Source organism: Camelus ferus, chromosome 12 (assembly GCF_009834535.1).
Source record: "Camelus ferus isolate YT-003-E chromosome 12, BCGSAC_Cfer_1.0, whole genome shotgun sequence".
NCBI classification, from domain to species: Eukaryota; Metazoa; Chordata; class Mammalia; order Artiodactyla; family Camelidae; genus Camelus; species Camelus ferus.
This window is the reverse complement of record NC_045707.1, coordinates 30,883,561-30,901,740: the sequence shown is the minus strand read 5'-3', so window position 1 is coordinate 30,901,740 and position 18,180 is coordinate 30,883,561. Positions and strand designations below refer to the sequence as shown.

The following is an 18,180-nucleotide window of genomic DNA, read 5'->3' as shown; positions in this document are numbered from 1 at the left end:
TAAACAGCAAATGTATTTTTAAATTTGGAAACATTTTCTCAGCTAAATTCTAAAATATCAAGTTATAATCCATCTTTTCAAATTTGATTTTAGTGAGTCAACTGGATGGGTAAATTTCTAACATAAGATAACAGTGTTCTTTTTCTACAAAATTTCCCTCAAGAGACTTGTATTCGTAGTACTAATATAAATAATTAGTAGTTCTCAAAATGCAAAATAGAATTCAATGTTAGTAACCCCTACTCTACAAATTACTAAAAACTAACCATTCCTATGCTCCCTACTCTTATTTAAACCAATAGAGTTCACCTTAATTTTAATTATGTAAAACAGTTCATCAATCTTATGGCACAAAGAGTCATCTGCTCCACATTTTAAAGATATATATGATAAGAAACGCAGAAAACAAACTCATCCTCCAATTATCCAGCACAACCTAAAGTTATAAAATATGGGCTAACACCAAGGCTGTGTTTAAGTCCTAAAAAAACAAAACAAAACAGCAACAACAAACTCTCAGTTATTCAATACATGCTAATTAAATGTTGCAAGTACTTCTCAACCATCTACAATGGTGATTTCAGCCATTTTCCAAGGAGTGGTGTTCATTTGAAGCAAATAATGTAAATCATTTAACTATATAAGTAATAAATACTATGAAAATTTAATTCCTTAGGTATTTGGGAGGGAGGAAATATGAAATGTGTACTTAGTCACAGATCAAGTAAGACTTCTCCCTTCCTGTTTAATATTGAGCTCTTATATATTATTTTCCCAATAGTTTTTTTCACCTTACTTTATTGGCATTCTTACTGTAAACACTTTAATGTTTCTTGCAAGTAGACAGGTATAAATAAACAAAAATGCATTCACAGACCTATCTTTTCTCATATTTATGAACAACAACTCTTTGCCCCTTATGCTATTTGTCTTTAAGTGACTTACGTTAGTGTTCGAATGCACTTTGCTGAATCTCTGATATCCCACACCTTAATATAAGATGTTGACACTGTGAAGACCAAACTGGTATAATTACAGTATTTCACAGATACGACATTGTTGGGATGACCCCCTAGTGACATTATTTCCTGCCCAGTCACCAGATTCCATACTTTACAAGTACGATCTAAAAACAAACAAAAAAAGAGGAGATACTGTCAATATGAACTAAATTAGACTCTCTTAACAATAACAATTTCTCTTCTATGAGAAAAAAAAAAATGAGATAAGGAAACAGTAATTATTCCATTAACCTGAAGCAGGCATCCTAACTCCATCCTTGGCACTTTGCAGCAGATTCAAGGGCAAAGTACGTGTAAAGGATTGGATGAAAGCTAGGGATGTCCTGTGTATACATTATGCGGTATTAAAAAAATAATTACACAAAATTTTGAATTAGACATGTGAAAAGAGTCTTGCTCCAAATTGCCCCTGAATTTTAAACAGCCATCCTAAATCAGCCTTTTCAAAATCCACTCTTAGCAGCTTACAACACTCCATACTCATAAATACACACGTTTCTTTTCCAGGAGTCACCGATTGATGGATTTTACCTTCGACTCAAAAACATAATCACAGAACTATTCTATTTTGTTTTTCTAATATGCTGAATATGTAGTTATCCTGGAGGAATCAATTTAACTTGAATCATGAGAAAATTATATTTTTACAGAGCAAATATTTTTTAATGGGGGAACTGTTTGCCATTATTCACAATGCATTAAGTTCTAGCTAGACTCTTATATTTCCCTCATAGACAATGAGCAAAAATGTTTGCTGATTAAACTGATTCTTGGAACATCCCTAAATGCTAAAAACCTTTAACTAGCTCCCCAAATTCCTATACATCCTTCCTTCTCATCCTCCGAGTCTCGTTGCCCATTGTCATATATATTCCACTTTTCAACTCAATTGGATTTAGTTTCCAAATTCATTTTTTTTTAAGGATTAGTTTTATTCATTTATTTCCTCTTGGAAGAGGTACTGGGGATTGAACCCAGGACTTCGTGTATGATGAGCATGTGCCCTACCACTTGAGCTATACACCTCCCCCCACCAAATCCACTTCTACCAGCACGTCTCTGCTTATGCTCTTCTCTGACCTTGGTTGCCAGTCTTTATCTGTCAATATCAACAATCTTGTAAGGCTCATCCTAAACACCTCCTTATCAAAGCCTTCCTTATTTTTTACAACTTGGCATAATCTCTCCCTTTTCTGAAACCCCAAAACTCTTAGTCTATAAATTTTCAAATCATTTATAGCTTATTTTTCAGTTGTCTGCCATTATACCAAAGGGGCTAAGAGTGCAGGTTTGGAGACAAGTAGACCTAGGTTTCCAATCCTGGCTCTTCCACTTTCTAGCTAAGTTTATCTAGGGAAATTATTTAATTTCTTGAATCTTCAGTTTCTCCATCTGTAAGATGAGGATGCAATATGTACGTCATTCAGGTTGTTGTGAGAATTAAGTGAGATATAATTTGCATACTGGCCAGTACAGTCCCTGACATACAGTAACTGCTCAAGAGATGGTGGCCGCTACCCATCTTATTCTCTTTATCACACTGCACGTTGCAATAGCCTTACATAGATTTTTGCGCAGCCTGCATTGCTAAGCTCAGGGCTTTGCATACATTAGATGCTCAACTACCGAGGAGAGATGTATCCCCTCGCCATTCTACCCACATAACATCAACAGAAGTTTTACTTTCTTACCAACCATGCAATGATTTTATATTTTATGTAATTCAGGAACTGAACTAGATTATCTCTCAGATTCTTATGAGTCTTAAGCAGTTTGACATTTTTTTCAACACCCGTTCAACATAATCATTTTTTAAAAGATCTGTTAAATATCCACATGACACAACAACTAGCACCTTTTGATCCAGTGAAGAGAAGATCATCAGTAGCATCCACACAGAGCACAGCTTTTGTGTGCCCTTCAGCTCTGTGCACACACTGAAGGGGGGACGTTCTGATTCCTTTTGAAGCGGGAAATGGGTTGATTATGCCCCTGAGGTGGGGGGGAGAAAACAAAGCTTTACTTCAGTAGCTATATCATAAAACTACTTTTTATTTTTTTTCTCTGACTTTAAGAAGTCTTTCCAAGTAGTCAGTAGTAATAAAATCCAGATTGCTCCCTTGTCTCTTTTTTTAAGCAAAGGGACACAGTGTGAAATAGTAAAAGCAGGGATGGTGTGCACCAACTAATCAGGTATCAGCTAGCAGGTGCATTCTGCAAAAAGCAACGCCAATGCTGCATCTGGATTTTTTTTATTAATAATTTCACCTCTTGGAAATTTAATGAAGTAATATTGGGAGCTGTTCAAGTAAAGTGAATTCTGACAGGTAAGAAAGTATAAATGATGGTTAACTGGAAGGTGTGACTTCCTGTCAGGCTGACGTATAATTCTATGTCAAAAAAGACATTCTGGAGAAAGTATAACACATACCACCTAAAATACAAAGAAAGCAAATTTTAAACCAATTTGAAGAAATATAAGAATATTTGCATAGACAGAAATTCTAAAGGGAGAATGGCTCAAAAATAGCAAAAACTTTAAAAACTCTCAACAGTCTCAAAGAAAAAATTTTTTTAAAGAGTAAAGTTTTAAAAGAACAGTGAGGCTCTTTAGGGAGCTTTCTCACAAATTTAGTATTTCTGAAGTTTCTGCTTTATGCCATTGGACTATGAACTATGGAAATATAAAGTTTATCAAAACACTGCCCCTATCCTAAAGGAATTTAAGATATGATCTGAATTGAAATAGCTGTCTGAGGAAGACTAACGGTGAGTGTGAATTAAGACATGATAAATATATAAGTTGAATGTAACTTTGCTCAGAGCAGGAAGAAAAATTATGCTGAAATATGACCATTATCTAAGACAGATGGCATCATATTATGGCAGATACAGGGATAAAACAAAGCTGTCTGTTTCCATCTTCTTGATGAATGAGAACAACCTTCACGATGCAAGGGGCAGAAATAATTAAGAAGAAATGTAAGCCCAAGGTAAGTCAGAACTGATAATGAAGACTCATTCAATGAATTCAAGTATTTCTGTTTTTGAATCATTATATCACAGTGTTTTGAAGGTATACACCATTGTGGAGGCAAAGTCATTGTTGGTACAGTAAGAGGATCAATAAAGGAGATAAAACACATAGACCCGATTTTCTAGAAAGAAGAAAAATAGTGGATTTCAGAGATTACAGATGGGTAAATCTTGTTGAGTCTCACAGAAGAAAACATTAAATAATTATAAACACTAAAATGCTCATCTGTAAGAGGTAACATGAATTCACTAATCTCATGGGAGAAGTTCTTTGTAGAATTAATAGGGAGCATATTAGAGGAATGTCATATTCATAGTATATGTTGACTCCAAAAAGGTCCATACAAAAAGCTTTTCAAATGACATCCTTGAAGACGAGGTGAGTAAGTAAAAAACTATTGTAGTAAGTAAGGTAGTTCCATCAGTGGCTGAAGAATCACACCTAAAGAGTCAATGTTCCTGTCAGTCTGGAAAGAGGTCTTCAATATCCAGTCAATCTTTCCTCAGAAACAAAGATAGATATGGCATGTTGATTAAATTGATACATTAAAGAGATGTACTGCCTAGAAAAATTACAAACAAAATTCATTAAGTATATACTTAACACTAAAATATTCACTGGAAAAAATTTAAACATGAAATTTAAGTTGAAGATAGAAGAGAATGCTCCTATTAGGGAAGGGGCTTAACTCGATTTTACAAGCTAAAGAAATCTGTTTATTGATATGAGATCAGTGGATTAACAATTTTTGATTCCTCTACCAACGTTTTCAATGACTTGAGCAATAGAAGTAAATATTTCAGAAGAAAGCAAGAGAGTTACTATATTCTGCTGAGGCCACATCCATCTGGAGTGAGGTTGAACTCTGGATGCCACATTCTAAGAAGAACTCTGAAAAATGGGAGATTTCTGTGGAAGCAGAAAGAAGGATCCTAGACTATATCATATTAGGAACAGATAACTCTAAAACTATTGAGATGATAAGAGAACCTTCATTCGAGAGAGCATACAAAAGCACAGTTAAATGGCTGAATAAATCTTTGTAAAAGATCTGTCACATACCCACAAAAAGATGTGCTGGATTAATATTGTAGCTCAAGAGGGCTGATGAAAGACCAATGAATAGAATTTTAAAGGAGGTAAATTTAGGCTCAGGATTTTTAAAAATCCTTTATTTTTAAGGTTTAGTTATAATGATTTCAAAAAACAAAGGGAGTTCCTCATTACTAGAAACAATACCAGGAACTGTTATCATATGGATATGTAATTACAAAATCCAAAGTAGTATTTACATACATGCATCAATTTGAGATTTTTGAAATTAATACTCAGTAACTTGTTGGTAATCTAAGAATTTAACCAGAACTGAAATGGGAGCAAAACCTCCTCAAAAGTCTGAATCTGCCATTTTGAAATCCTAACTGATGTGGGGTTTAAAAGCTATGAACTGAAGCCATCAAATTATAACTATTGCTTCAAATGTTGAAAAGTTATAATCTAATACACAGGCAATTGCTACTTACTTTGAAAACAGAATATATATGTATGTATGTATGTATATTCCAAGAAGCTGATTATAAAGAAAAAAAAAATCCATGTTAACAGCTTAAGAGTTGCATGATCTGCATTTAATGACACAAATCATCGTAAGGGAAAAAAAAAAACTAAACGGTACCCTCAGTTATATAATACTATGTCTCCAAAAACTTTCCTTCATTCAGATTACTTTCTTTTTCCTAAGAATCTATTAAGTGTTTCCTTCATGACATAATGTCCAACACAATTCTGTCATGCCAAAGGTTGTAATATTATAAAAGTAAATATTTGCCTCCAGTGACATGTACAGCACAGCCTTAGAGACCAGGATGTCTCTTTTTCATTCTTACATGTTTTATTTTTTGAGACCTTTGAAGAAAAAGAATTTCAACACTAAATAGAGCATTTTATTCATTAGATACTGAAAAATACTCATATATTCAGAATATTAGGGTTAATATTTTATAAAGATTACCTTACACCAAAGATAATAGAAAAAAATACAGAAATTGGAAATATACATCTATGGTATTTCTTTTCTATTAAAATTAATCTATTCACATTCTGAAATATATAAATCAAGTTTAAAATAGTTTAAGTTAAGGTTAAATATTGCAAACTTATACAACAGATCTGATCTGAAGGAAAAAAAAATGCTTATTTTTGTTCCATGCAAAACCAGTAAAGCCTTGGAATGCTGTGAATAAGATTAATTTCCTCTCCCTTCCCCTGCCTACCTTCTGGAGGATCTACTGGTGATCAGGAAAATGGCCATAAAACATGGGGAGAAAGTGCAAAGAGAAAGGAGACAAAATGATTAGTGGAAAGAGGAAATGATAGAAAGAAAAAGAAATTAAGAGTCCAAAAAATTCCATAACATGAAAAAAAAGGCAACATTGTTATTTCTAAAATAGTATTTACTAGTTAAAAAATTTATTATTTTTTAAAAACTCTTTTTCTTTCTATATTTTAGGTACCATAGTATCCTTTTTCCCCTAGTGTACCTTTTTTCATCACAAAGCCTGCCATAAACTTCTCATTTAAAATCGATACACCAATATAAAAATCTTCTTCACCTCCCACACTTTGAGGGGGCAATATTCATTGAGGAAATTAATTTTCATTGAACTTAACTTCTTTTAAAGAAAATTTTTTAGATTACAGACAGAAGACAAATAGCACAAGTTTTTATGCCATTATACAAAAAAGCCTGCCACTACCTTGTCTGAGAGTTAAGGTCACAAAAATATATTTTTTATATATATTAAAATTAATGGTTAAAAATATTAGTGCATTGACATTTACCAGTTATGAATGCAACAAAAATGAGACTTGCTTAAAGTTTCTAGGAAGGCATTTTAGGTCATCAATGAAAGGCCAGAAAGTAGGAAAGATAGAAAGTACCTGTGTACCTCCGACAGAGAAGAGTCACTCTCATCAGACCTACAGTGAAAGAGTCAGAATTATGAGGAAAAGGAATGCAGATGTTAACAGGTAGACACTGAGGCTGAACTGATTCAATAGTATGAATAATAGAAACACAGCACACATTTCCTTTAACGGGCCCTGCTTTCCTGTTTGCACTGGATATCAGCAAATTCAACATACTCCTCAATGAGGTAAAATATTTTGTTCTTATGTTTTCTACCAAGATTTAGGGGGGAAAACTTTCTATTACTGATCCATGGAACCTATCTATCCTCACTTTCTAAAACGTAGGCCCTGAAGAGGTACAACATCAGGTAAATGAAATCCATCACTTCAAGACACTATTTAATTTGATGAGTACTAGAAAATTTCCCCCATTTCAATAGCCATGAATGAATTTCATTCCTCTTGAGAATTACTGTAGAGTCTCATGTGAAAGTTACACAAATATATTATATGTTTGTGTGGGGAGCGAATGACTCAAAATTTAATAACTTGATTTAACTCATCTCAAAAACATGCAGGTCTTCTGCCTAGCCAGTCCCTCAGTAACAGCGGGAGGTTCTGGTGGGATTTTAGAAATCGGTGAGCCGTTCCTGTCAGCCTGACCCTGAAAGCTCCAGGACTGACAATAAGTCCGGTTATTCTGATACTAAATATTTAGCGTGTAGTATCATACAGTAGGCTTGGGAAGGATGAGAACAGAGTGAGTGCTGGCATGTCATGTCATCAGAAACACTGTGTGGGGCCTCACTTCTAGCAGGTGAAATATGCTAGTCTCAAAAAGGAGCCCAAAGGAAGTGATTCAAAAGGTAGGTGAGTGTTTGGGGTAGTCAGTTATTCTAAGTTTTAATTTATAGAGACGGCAATGGAGTCAAATGATTGGTAGCTTGTAAACTATTTCAGTAAAAAAAACATGGAACTATGATTCGACTGTCAAGATTATCAAAAGACTGACGGAAAATTTTATGACTGCAAATACAAGGTAGACAAAATTTAGTAATTCTTCACATCACTAGTGAAAATGGACTCCCTAAAGACATTCCTAATGTTCCACTCTTCTCAATTAAATGAAAGGTATGATTTAACAATGTTCAAGAGTCTTGATATTTGCTTTAATTTTTTTTAAATCACCTAACTAGATCATTTTAAAGGACATATCATCTACTGATTAAACTATATTAAAATCTAATCAAGAATTTTACCCATAAATTAAGTAGATTAAAGATTATTTCAAAATACTGTTGTATCTCTCTAAGTCTACAGAGCCATTTAGCATGATCTAAACACGCCAGACAGATCTTAAACAGTATTCTGTAAAGTTCAAAATCGTTGATATATATAGGAAGATCATAGCATAGAAAACAAATTGGTGTGGCAGACTGGATATCAGGTACATACATCCACAATGTTATAATTTAAAATCAAAGCAGACAAAGTCAGAGTTATTAAATACTTTACAGCAACACCGTTAGTATGAAATTCTTGCAAGAGAGATTCTGGCTCAATGTGCGAATATTTTTTCACTTCAAATTTGATGAAAATTTTGTATTTTCCTTACCCCTCCTACTTTTCTTCCCCAACAGCCCACCCTGAGTTCTACCCCCTCCACCCATAAAGGTACTCTTTTTTTTTCAAGAACACAATGACTCAAGTTTTGTGGTGGATTTGTACAACAACCAAATGGTAACAACATGTTACACACATGTGGTATGGTCTTTGTAAGCTGTCATATCCACCAAAGGTACAATAGTTTGCGTCTTTTCAATGCAGGCTATCTAGATTAGAGGCTTTTATGGGCTCAGTGAAGATGGAGAATCCCAAGAAATTTGAACTTCAAGTGATCTCAAAGATTATTTCAATTCTAATTTACTTGCAAAAGGAAAAGGCAAGGCAAGTGCTGAAGTAGAGCGATGCAAATCTACAGCAGGGAATAATGTTCAGCAGGAAAATAAATTTGTCTAATTTTGTGTATGTGGTTCATTTCCCATTGGAAAAACACATAAAATAATGGCAAGAGTTCACAAGTCAGACTCCATCTCCCACGCAGAGAGAAAGTTAAATGTTTTCTACAGATTGTACTGAAAGGCTAAGGAATATTATAATCCATAGCTGGGACTCTTTTACATAATGACTTACTTATCCTGCTGAACTGATGTGTGTCCCTGAGAAACAGTGAGACGATTAAAAACATTCAGCTCATTACGGGGCCGGCTCGGTGGGGAAGACGGAGGTGAAAGGCTAGCCTCTGAGGCTCCAGAATCTGAGCTACAAGGAAAAGAAAAGTTAAATAGGCGGCTTTAATTGGCTTTAATTTGTTAGAAATGTTATAAGAAACATGCTTTGAAAACAAAAGCTTTTCATTAGAGAATTCCTTCCTTCCTTCCTTCCTTCCTTCCTTCCTTCCTTCCTTCCTTCCTTCCTTTCTTCCTTTTTCATAAGATAAAATGCACTTTGAACAATTTAATTAGAATTTTTTCCCACTGGACTGTGTTACACTGGCCACGAGATGGCACTAAAGAAAAAGTCCTGTCTGCTGAAATCTAAACTCAGTATGAATAAAGCAAGGCAAATTTAAAATTACACAGCTTTACAGTTGAGACCAAGATGCTCCCTTTACAGATGAGGAAACAGACCCTGAGAGATTAAGAGGGATTTGCTTATTCAACTGATTAATTCATTTATTTTAAAATTACTTATTTGCTCCATCCTCTACCTCCTAATTATTCTTGAGATACTTTATTCAGTAGAAACAGGTAAATTACATCTTTAAATACAGGAAGCAAGGCTGATTAGAAGAATTTCCATGACATTCAAGTCAGCTAAAACCAGTGGTCAAAGTAGAGAGTGTGCGTGATGGTACAGGGTTGGGGGATGGTATAAGACCAGTCCACTTGGGTACAGAAAACACCCAAAAACTTCTTTTTATATTTATTTTATGTTGAAGAAACTGGCTTTGCCAATGTTTGAATAGAGACTGCCATTGATACTCTCACTCAAGACCATGTCAGAGACCGACCTGCCATGTGCAGCTTGTTAGGTGACCTGAGGGAAATGTGAGTGTGCCGCAGGGGAGAAAAGGTGCAGTGGCTCTAACCCATCCATAACTTTCTGCGTGTTGTGGTGTTGCAGTTTACAAATGCCCAGGTAAGTGGACCATATTATGTACTATTAGGCAAACTAACCCTCACAAAACATACACATAGCTTTTAAAAGATTTCAACAACAAAAAAATTAAGGATAATACCAATTTAAATGTGAAAGAACAGCAAGAAAATAGCACAACTCACACATCTTCTAACATTAGATTTTTTTTCAACCACTTTAAAGAGGTGAAATCAATGTCTGTTTTATCAGGTATCAGTCAAAATTAATTTCAAATTTTTCTAGAAGACTATTTGAATTATAGTTTTAATAAACCTCTCCTCAAAGGTATATTAACCCTACAATGATATACACAAATAATTGAAAAATAAATCAGGGTACATGATCGGGAACAGTTACTGGATTTTATTTACAGGTTACGTGTGTGGCCAAGAAAATTAGAAGACCGTAAGCCAACAGCTGATTTGATTGTCTTAAGTCAAATCAGTCACAATCCCAGAGTCAGCCTAAATATGGAAAATGATTCCACTGTTGTCCTTCAGCATGTCAGTGCCGCTGATATTTTATACAATCTAACAGATAAAAAAGCATTAGCAACTTACTGCTTTTGCTCCTTGGTCTTTGGTTTTTCTGCTTTCTCATATGCCTTTCTCCTCGCTACGGGGGAAGGCTCTGGTAGTTTTTTTTCTGACAGAGATGACTGTCTGGAACTGAGAGAGAAGATTCTGTAATCATCTAATTTTAAATACATACGTATCACTTTGGCAGTTCAACCTAAATTTTTAATAGATTAACTAGAACTTGAAAAAGGTTACTTGGGAATAAAAGATAGAACAAGGAAAGGAAAATATTACACGAGTTATTTTTAATTAATGGGAGCTTGACAACTGTACATTTAATTTTTAAATTGGCAATCTTACCAAAAATATATAAGCCTATTATCTTTGAACATAAACATCAGTGCTATACTGCCAAATTGCTGAAACGAATTTTTAAATTTTAAACGTGTATAAGTTTGATTAAAATTGCTTTAGTTGAAGAAAAATTGTCTTTACAATCTTGCAAGAACAAAGATACTAGAATATCTGAATATGAGAAACAATGAAATTTAATTAATTATTATTTACAGAGTTACAAAAGAATACTACAGGTAATCACAAAAAATGTTTTACTTAACTAGTATTTAAGTATTCGTTAGCTATATAATTCGTTAGCTATATAAATTTTGGTAATAAAAATATTCTTGTTTTATTATAAATTTCAAATGTTGAATAATGGCTATGTAATTAACAACTTCAGACTACGATTTTTGTGTATAGTGGTAATGAATTTTAATTGAAAAAAATGAAATTTTGCTATCGTTGGCTAGTTATACGAATAAGGCAAGAAACACTAAAGAATTAGAATGCAGGATCCTCAGAATGGGCTTACAATGATTCCTACTTGAAAGTGAAAACTAAATGTAATTAAACTTCATGTGCCTGATTTTTCTAATCAGAGGAAATCACATTTTAGAAGGTCTGCATCATTTAAATCATAAGGCCTACCTAGGTAAATTATTTTATTTTATGCAATAAAAGTCATGAAGTAATGGGTTATAAGAGTTATTGCACCAGCACATGACCAGCTCTTAAATTTGTACAGAATTACACAAGCATCTTAATTGATGAAAACTTGAAAATAACTTATGAGAAGAGACAGTATCTGAAAGATATTTTCTACAACCTGTCATGAATGGTAACACTTTTAAAAAGAAAAAGGCAAAAAGAAGGTATTACCTGAATTCTGGATTCCAGGTCATAGATTTAGTCTTGAAGTTCCAAAAGTTTCTATTCATCTGACAGACTAAATGCTGAACACATGGGAGTTCCTAAAGTCTGTTCTCAGTTCTACATCACTACCTTCACCAAAAGCATTTCTTCTACTGTTATCTTATCAAAAAAGCACTGAAGCCATAAGCTATACTGGTTAGCAATCTTTATCAGCAAATTCAATAGTTAATCACATAGGCCACCTCAAGCACAAGCAAGAAAGTTCTGTCATCATCAAAATTAATTTTGGAACTAAACGTAGCAGATGGGCTTACTGAATGGAAGACAATGAAAATACCTTCATAAGATGAAGAAAGTTATGGGAAACAGATACTTAGGTTAGGGGCGGGGAGTTTGTTATAGTTTACTATTTGCAGAGTCATCTAGTGTGTGTCCCTTTTTTTGGCACTGTTTCTCAATGCAGTCATGTGTTCATCCAATAAATTATTTGCTAGATCAGATGTGAGGGTTAGTTTGATAAAAGTCATTAAAAATCTTTACTACTGAATGACGGATGTAGTTTTAATACAACAAAGCACACACACGTATATACACACTGGCCTGTGTAGGAAAATCTTTCTTCTCAAGATAATAATGAACAATTTCTAAGTTAAATCTGTTTTGAATAGAATGTTTCTTATTAAGATTATCTTAGATGGGAAATGTTCCCTCCTTCAACTCTTTAATAATATAATAACAATACTTTGTGTATACACTCATCCCAGATGTGCAATGTCTTCAAGGCAAAGAATTAGGAAAGTTCAAAATGTATTAGGTATATATATCTGATATCTGTATTTTTCTTTAAAAGTGTCAGCAAAAGTCTACTAACCTGACCAGGCTCTTAGAACGAGGATATACCATAATTTGGAGTAAACTAAAGAGTCTTTAAGGTTCTGTTTGATATAATGATTTTATAACCTAAATTTGTTTTTAAATAAATGTTGCCTGTAATTCACATCTCAGCCTTTATAAAAATGATAATCTTTATGAAAGAACCTAAAAGTTAGAAATAGGACAAAGCAATTTCAACAAAGAACATCTCATTTAAATTATTTTGAATGTTCAAAAAATTAGGGGACAAGACACCTAGCAGAAATTACTTTGAAAACTAGAGATCTTATTTACATAATTTAAAAAAAATAGAAATTAGCAACATGCATATTTCAAAAAAAAAAAGAAAGAAAGAAAAGCCAAAAGAAAGGAAGTTAGTGTAGCTGGGCCAGACTTACATGCTGCCTATCTTAGAAGGGAAGCCAGATGGGGGAGGGAGCTCTTTTTCCCTAGCAGAAGTACTGGTCTCAGTATGCATTCCAATCTCTTGCCCTTCTGCAACAGGTGTAAGAGGGCCAGGCAAGGAGGCATCTCCTGCACTAGTGTCTGAAGCTAGTTCACTGCTATCTGCATACAGCAATTCCATTTGAGTGGTGGTTCTCCTTCGAGCCTAGTCAGAGAATGGAAGGAAAAGCAATCAGGTGCAAACGTTCGCAGAGAAGATGATTAGGGAATAGAGATTTGATATTAGTTTGAAATAGGTAAAAACATTTAGCGTGTCTTTTCCTAGCAAGTGTGTCAAACATAGCATGTAAGATAGTGACAAGCCAGAGCTACAGCCAGATAAGACTTTTAGGGGCCATAATAATAGCCAACATTTGTATTATACTCATTGGATGCCAGAAATTGTTCTAAACACTTTATTATATTAGCATATACTATCGTTATCCCAATTTACAAATGAGGAAACTGAGGCACACAGAAGCTAAAAGTCCAAAGTCACACAGCTAGTAAGTGGCAAAGCCAGATTCAAAACCAGGCAATTTGCCTCCAACATAACTATGCCGTCCTGACACTAGTGGCCAGCTCCCTCAATGTCTCATTAAAAAAAGAAAGAAAGAAAGAAATTAAACCAAAAGATAATTGCAGGGACTTTCAACTAAGTTTTGATTTTTCCCAAGCTTAGATGATTTATTTAATATAAATTTTATTTTAATATCAATTTTTATATTTGTATTTCCATTTTTATGACACTGCCCCCTGATGTCTTAACTGGATGTTTAATCTGCCTGCTGGATATCCAACACCAGCCCATCCTAGCTTTTGGCAGCATGGTGAGGCAGGTGAAGGTTAATTTTCCCTAGAATCTAAATTCACCGTAAGCATTCCCTTCCATACTCCTAAAAAACCAAGGGACTACCTTGTTAATGCTTAGAGTTGGTTGTTATCACTAACGTATTAACAATCACGGTGTTTACCAGATTATAAACCTTTAGAGTGCAGACATCCTATTGTATTCAACTTTACATCCCCTGCATTTAACACAGTGCTGGTACATATCTGTTGAACATATACAGCCAACTTCGTTTGTTCAATAAGTGAAAAATGAATGATTTGAGATCCTTTTAGGCATCTTTGCAGTTCAAAAGGAGTGGCAGAGAGCACAAGAAAACTTTTGGAAAGAAAAAGCCCTTTAGGCCAGCTTTTTATCCTGTCAATTCTCTCTACTGCCAATGGAATCACTTTCTTGGGGATTCCTAACCACAGTGGTTTTCTCCAGGAGATGGCCTTTTGCCACCCCTTCACATCTCTCCCTGGCATCCTACGAGGACATGAATGACGAGGCTTTCACAGCAGCCTGAAACACAAAGTCACCTTAAGAGATTCTCTCCTCCACTTAAGACTGGATCCAAACTACACTAGAATGTTTTCTCTGAGTCTGGGTAACTTCTGCTTAGTCACTTAGAATAATAAAATGCAAACCACATGTTACCAAGCCGGTAGCTCCAGGACTGCACATAAAGCCTGTCGATGTGCTTTGACTGGCAAGCCCAGTATTTTAAAGATAAAGAAACTCTCCATTAAAATCCACATTTGAGACTTCTCTCGAAAAAACTGAGAATCTGGCAGCCTTAGGCCCATACTCCATCACGGCAAAAATAAGCAATAGCGGAGTGGTGTTTTAGGCAGGGCATGTCCTCTGCAGGTAATCAGACCCACCCCTACTAATTAGCTTACATCCAGCCCGGTTACTCACTTGCATTACGTGGCCAGCCACTGTGGGCCTCAAATCCATCCTGCCCATTAGCACAGGACAGTTCTTTCAGGTCCTGATCCCACCCATGCATTCAACAAATATTTACTAAGCACTGCAAAACTCCTTTGTTTTCAACATCTTAAAATGGCTATAATTCATCTAGTAGCAAATGCTACCAACACTCAATCTGAAATATATCGTGTGTGTCTTACACATTTAACAGTATGTATTTCTCATATTTTTTTATACTTCACAAATATCCATTATAGCCTCAGTTTTTAAAACAAAATAATGATTAAGAGTTGGCTTATTCAAACCACCTTTGGATACAATTAAAATAAATAAGGAACACTTAGGAACATATTAGAAATTCATCCACACACACACACACACACACACACAAAAATATTAGAATGTTAAAATTTCAAAAATCTCCTGTCCGTCTAAATTATTTTTAAGGACTGCTTTCCATAATCATATCTTATCTAATGGAAAAAGTGCAAGAATACAGTAAATCACAAGTTCCATAAAGGAGAAACTGTTCAATATAAATTGTTTTTAAAAGGGGACTATAATCAAGCACTAACTTTCTCACACATGAAACCTTTGGTGAAAGCATGCCTACCTGCTAACCTATGAAGCGTCAACCCTGAGCCCTCTGTTCTAATAGGAATAATAGAGAACAGTAGTAAAAACGTCTACCTGGTGTTTTCAATTCTCCTTACCTTGCTTTTAGGCTTCACTTCACCACAAAGCTTCATAAGGTCTGAAGACAGTGAGCTATGTGGAAATAATTAACCACAAGATTAAAAGGGAACTTCTTATAGAAAACTGTATGTCCTCTCTCAGCATAAACACAGGAAAAAAATTTACATGCTTATGGAAAACACAGAATGACGATACCCAAAATCAAAACAACCGAATTAAAAGAATTCATTTTCCTTCCTTACGTATCCGATTATTTTTAATGTTTTTGAAGTTTAAGCATTACACAGTTTGGTTTCCATATGATTGTTTCTAGTGCTCTTCACTTAGTCATAAACTCCAAAATTCTTTGTCTTATGGTAACTGATGCAACAAGATAAAAGTATTAAAATATTACAGACATGAGTCAAATCTACTAAGTTTCTGAAGACTCTCTTACCCGCCTTCTGATCCTGGGCTGTGTAAAGGAACATCGTCATCAGTGCTGTCCTCTACATTTTCTATAAAAAAGTCCAAAACGTGTGTATTACCCACATGTCACAATTTGAATGATGACTGTAATTCCTATGCTATAATAAACATCAGCCTAAGATCTCAATATGAGCACTTTGGTTTTGGAATATAGAAATCAAAACAGAAATGCAAAAAAACATTTCTAAGAAACTCCTTTGATTGTATGTCCTATGATGAGAAAAAAAAACAACAACAAATACATTCAAAATAGAAAAGCCATGAGTTTGAATGATAAAACATAGAAAACAGTGTTCATGGTATCCTGTATTTGAGATATAATGAGATCACGTATTTATCAGAGTATGTATAATTGTATATATATTTTTTCAGAGTATGTATTTATCCCATGTCATCCATTCATCCCACATTTGAAAAACCAGAGGAACACAGAGTAAAAGATTAAAGTAAATGCTACTTGAGCTCCCTCTAATGTACTGAGTCAACTTTTAAAACTACGTAAGTGTAAACATACTTGGTATGCATACTTTATCAGTATTCCAATTCACTTAAATATTTTCCCTTATCTTTATTTTTGTTTTCAAGTAGAGAGAGAGAGTACGTGTGTGTATGAAGATATTCAGAAGTCACACAACAGCATGCGGCTCACTCACACGTACATAAAAGACAAAAACCATAGGTTTGCATGCAACAGTTTTGTAAATAAATACAAACAAACCACTGCTATTTCAGAACAACAGCAGCACACTAATAAAAAAGAGAGGGAAAAGCAAACATACGAAACTAGTAGGAAGTCAGTAAATAGAACAGCCACTGAAAGTGAACTATTTAAAGTGTCAAAGAGCCCCCAACACAGGTACAAGTGTTCAAAACTTACACATTTTATTATAAAGTCATTTCACAAAACCAAAGATAATATTATCAGTAATTTATGTGTTAATGAAAAATATATAGGATTCATCTCCATTCAACTTCTGGATTGTGCTCATGAGTCAACTAAACCAAAGATAATATTATCAGTAATTTATGTGTTAATGAAAAATATATAGGATTCATCTCCCTTCAACTTCTGGATTGTGCTCATGAGTCAACTAATTCCTTTCTTCTTCACTGTTCAGCAGACACTTGGATGGAAAGTCAGTAATACCTGAGAGCGCTCTCTAAAATGGAGCCCTTCTAGGACCCACACAGAGGGAGTTTACTGTCTGAAATGAGAAACATGGTCTTGAAGGCCATATGTACCTCAAAGCCCACACCTGAAAGCTTTGGACGTGCTTCACAGACAGGAAATTGAGTGCTAAGGTGACAGAATCAGTCAACAACATAGAAAATGTCAAGATGACAAACACAGCCCTTATTTTCCCATGTATAAAAGCAGACCAAGACTGACCAGTAATTTTCTTGCAGGGAGTGATGAAACCGGTTAGTATGTTAAACATCATGTGAGTGCTTAGTAAAAACTACTGAACTCCTGCATATCACATACACCTTATTTAGAGATAATTATGGTCTGAAGTAAACAACCTCGCCAGAGGATGGAGACCTTCACCCCAACGTTCACCACATCAGACCCCTCTTAGGGACTGAGCTTGGTCTGCAGCACAATGGTCATCTGGGCAGCAGGACATGCCATCACCTCCTTGCTCTACTCTCAACTCTAAGAACATAATTCCAGCCCAACCCCAGTTTCTTTTCTCATCACTGCAGCATTAAAGCTAAAGGCAGAGACTTAAAATTCCTTAACACCTTAAACTTCATCCATATCTATTTAAAGTTGCATGATTTCACTTCACTAGACGTTAACCAGTTATTTCTTTAAAGTCTTTTTTATTAAAAGTTTTATATATATATATATTTTAAGTAGTGTATGGAAAAGAGTGAACACAAAAGCCCAGCGCTACTATCCTTAGAAAGGCCTGCTTGCAAGGTCGGACTTCATCAGGCATCTGGCAACTTGCTCTCAGAGTGTCCCTAGTCACCAGTTAACTAATGAGGGAAGTTCGTTCTACCTAGAATGTTAGTGCAAACAGTATG

General features: G+C 34.7%; 1 protein-coding gene across 1 annotated transcript in view; it reads right to left on the bottom strand.

Moving 5' to 3' along the window:
• Positions 1–18,180, bottom strand: part of KIF21A (kinesin family member 21A) — a 139,360-nt gene that overhangs the window by 11,733 nt on the left and 109,447 nt on the right. Inside the window, 9 exon segments of the mRNA XM_032493308.1 lie at positions 946–1,126; positions 2,878–3,014; positions 6,333–6,344; positions 7,000–7,038; positions 9,163–9,291; positions 10,731–10,838; positions 13,172–13,383; positions 15,696–15,750; positions 16,115–16,175. Coding sequence (XP_032349199.1) covers positions 946–1,126; positions 2,878–3,014; positions 6,333–6,344; positions 7,000–7,038; positions 9,163–9,291; positions 10,731–10,838; positions 13,172–13,383; positions 15,696–15,750; positions 16,115–16,175 — 934 coding nt within the window.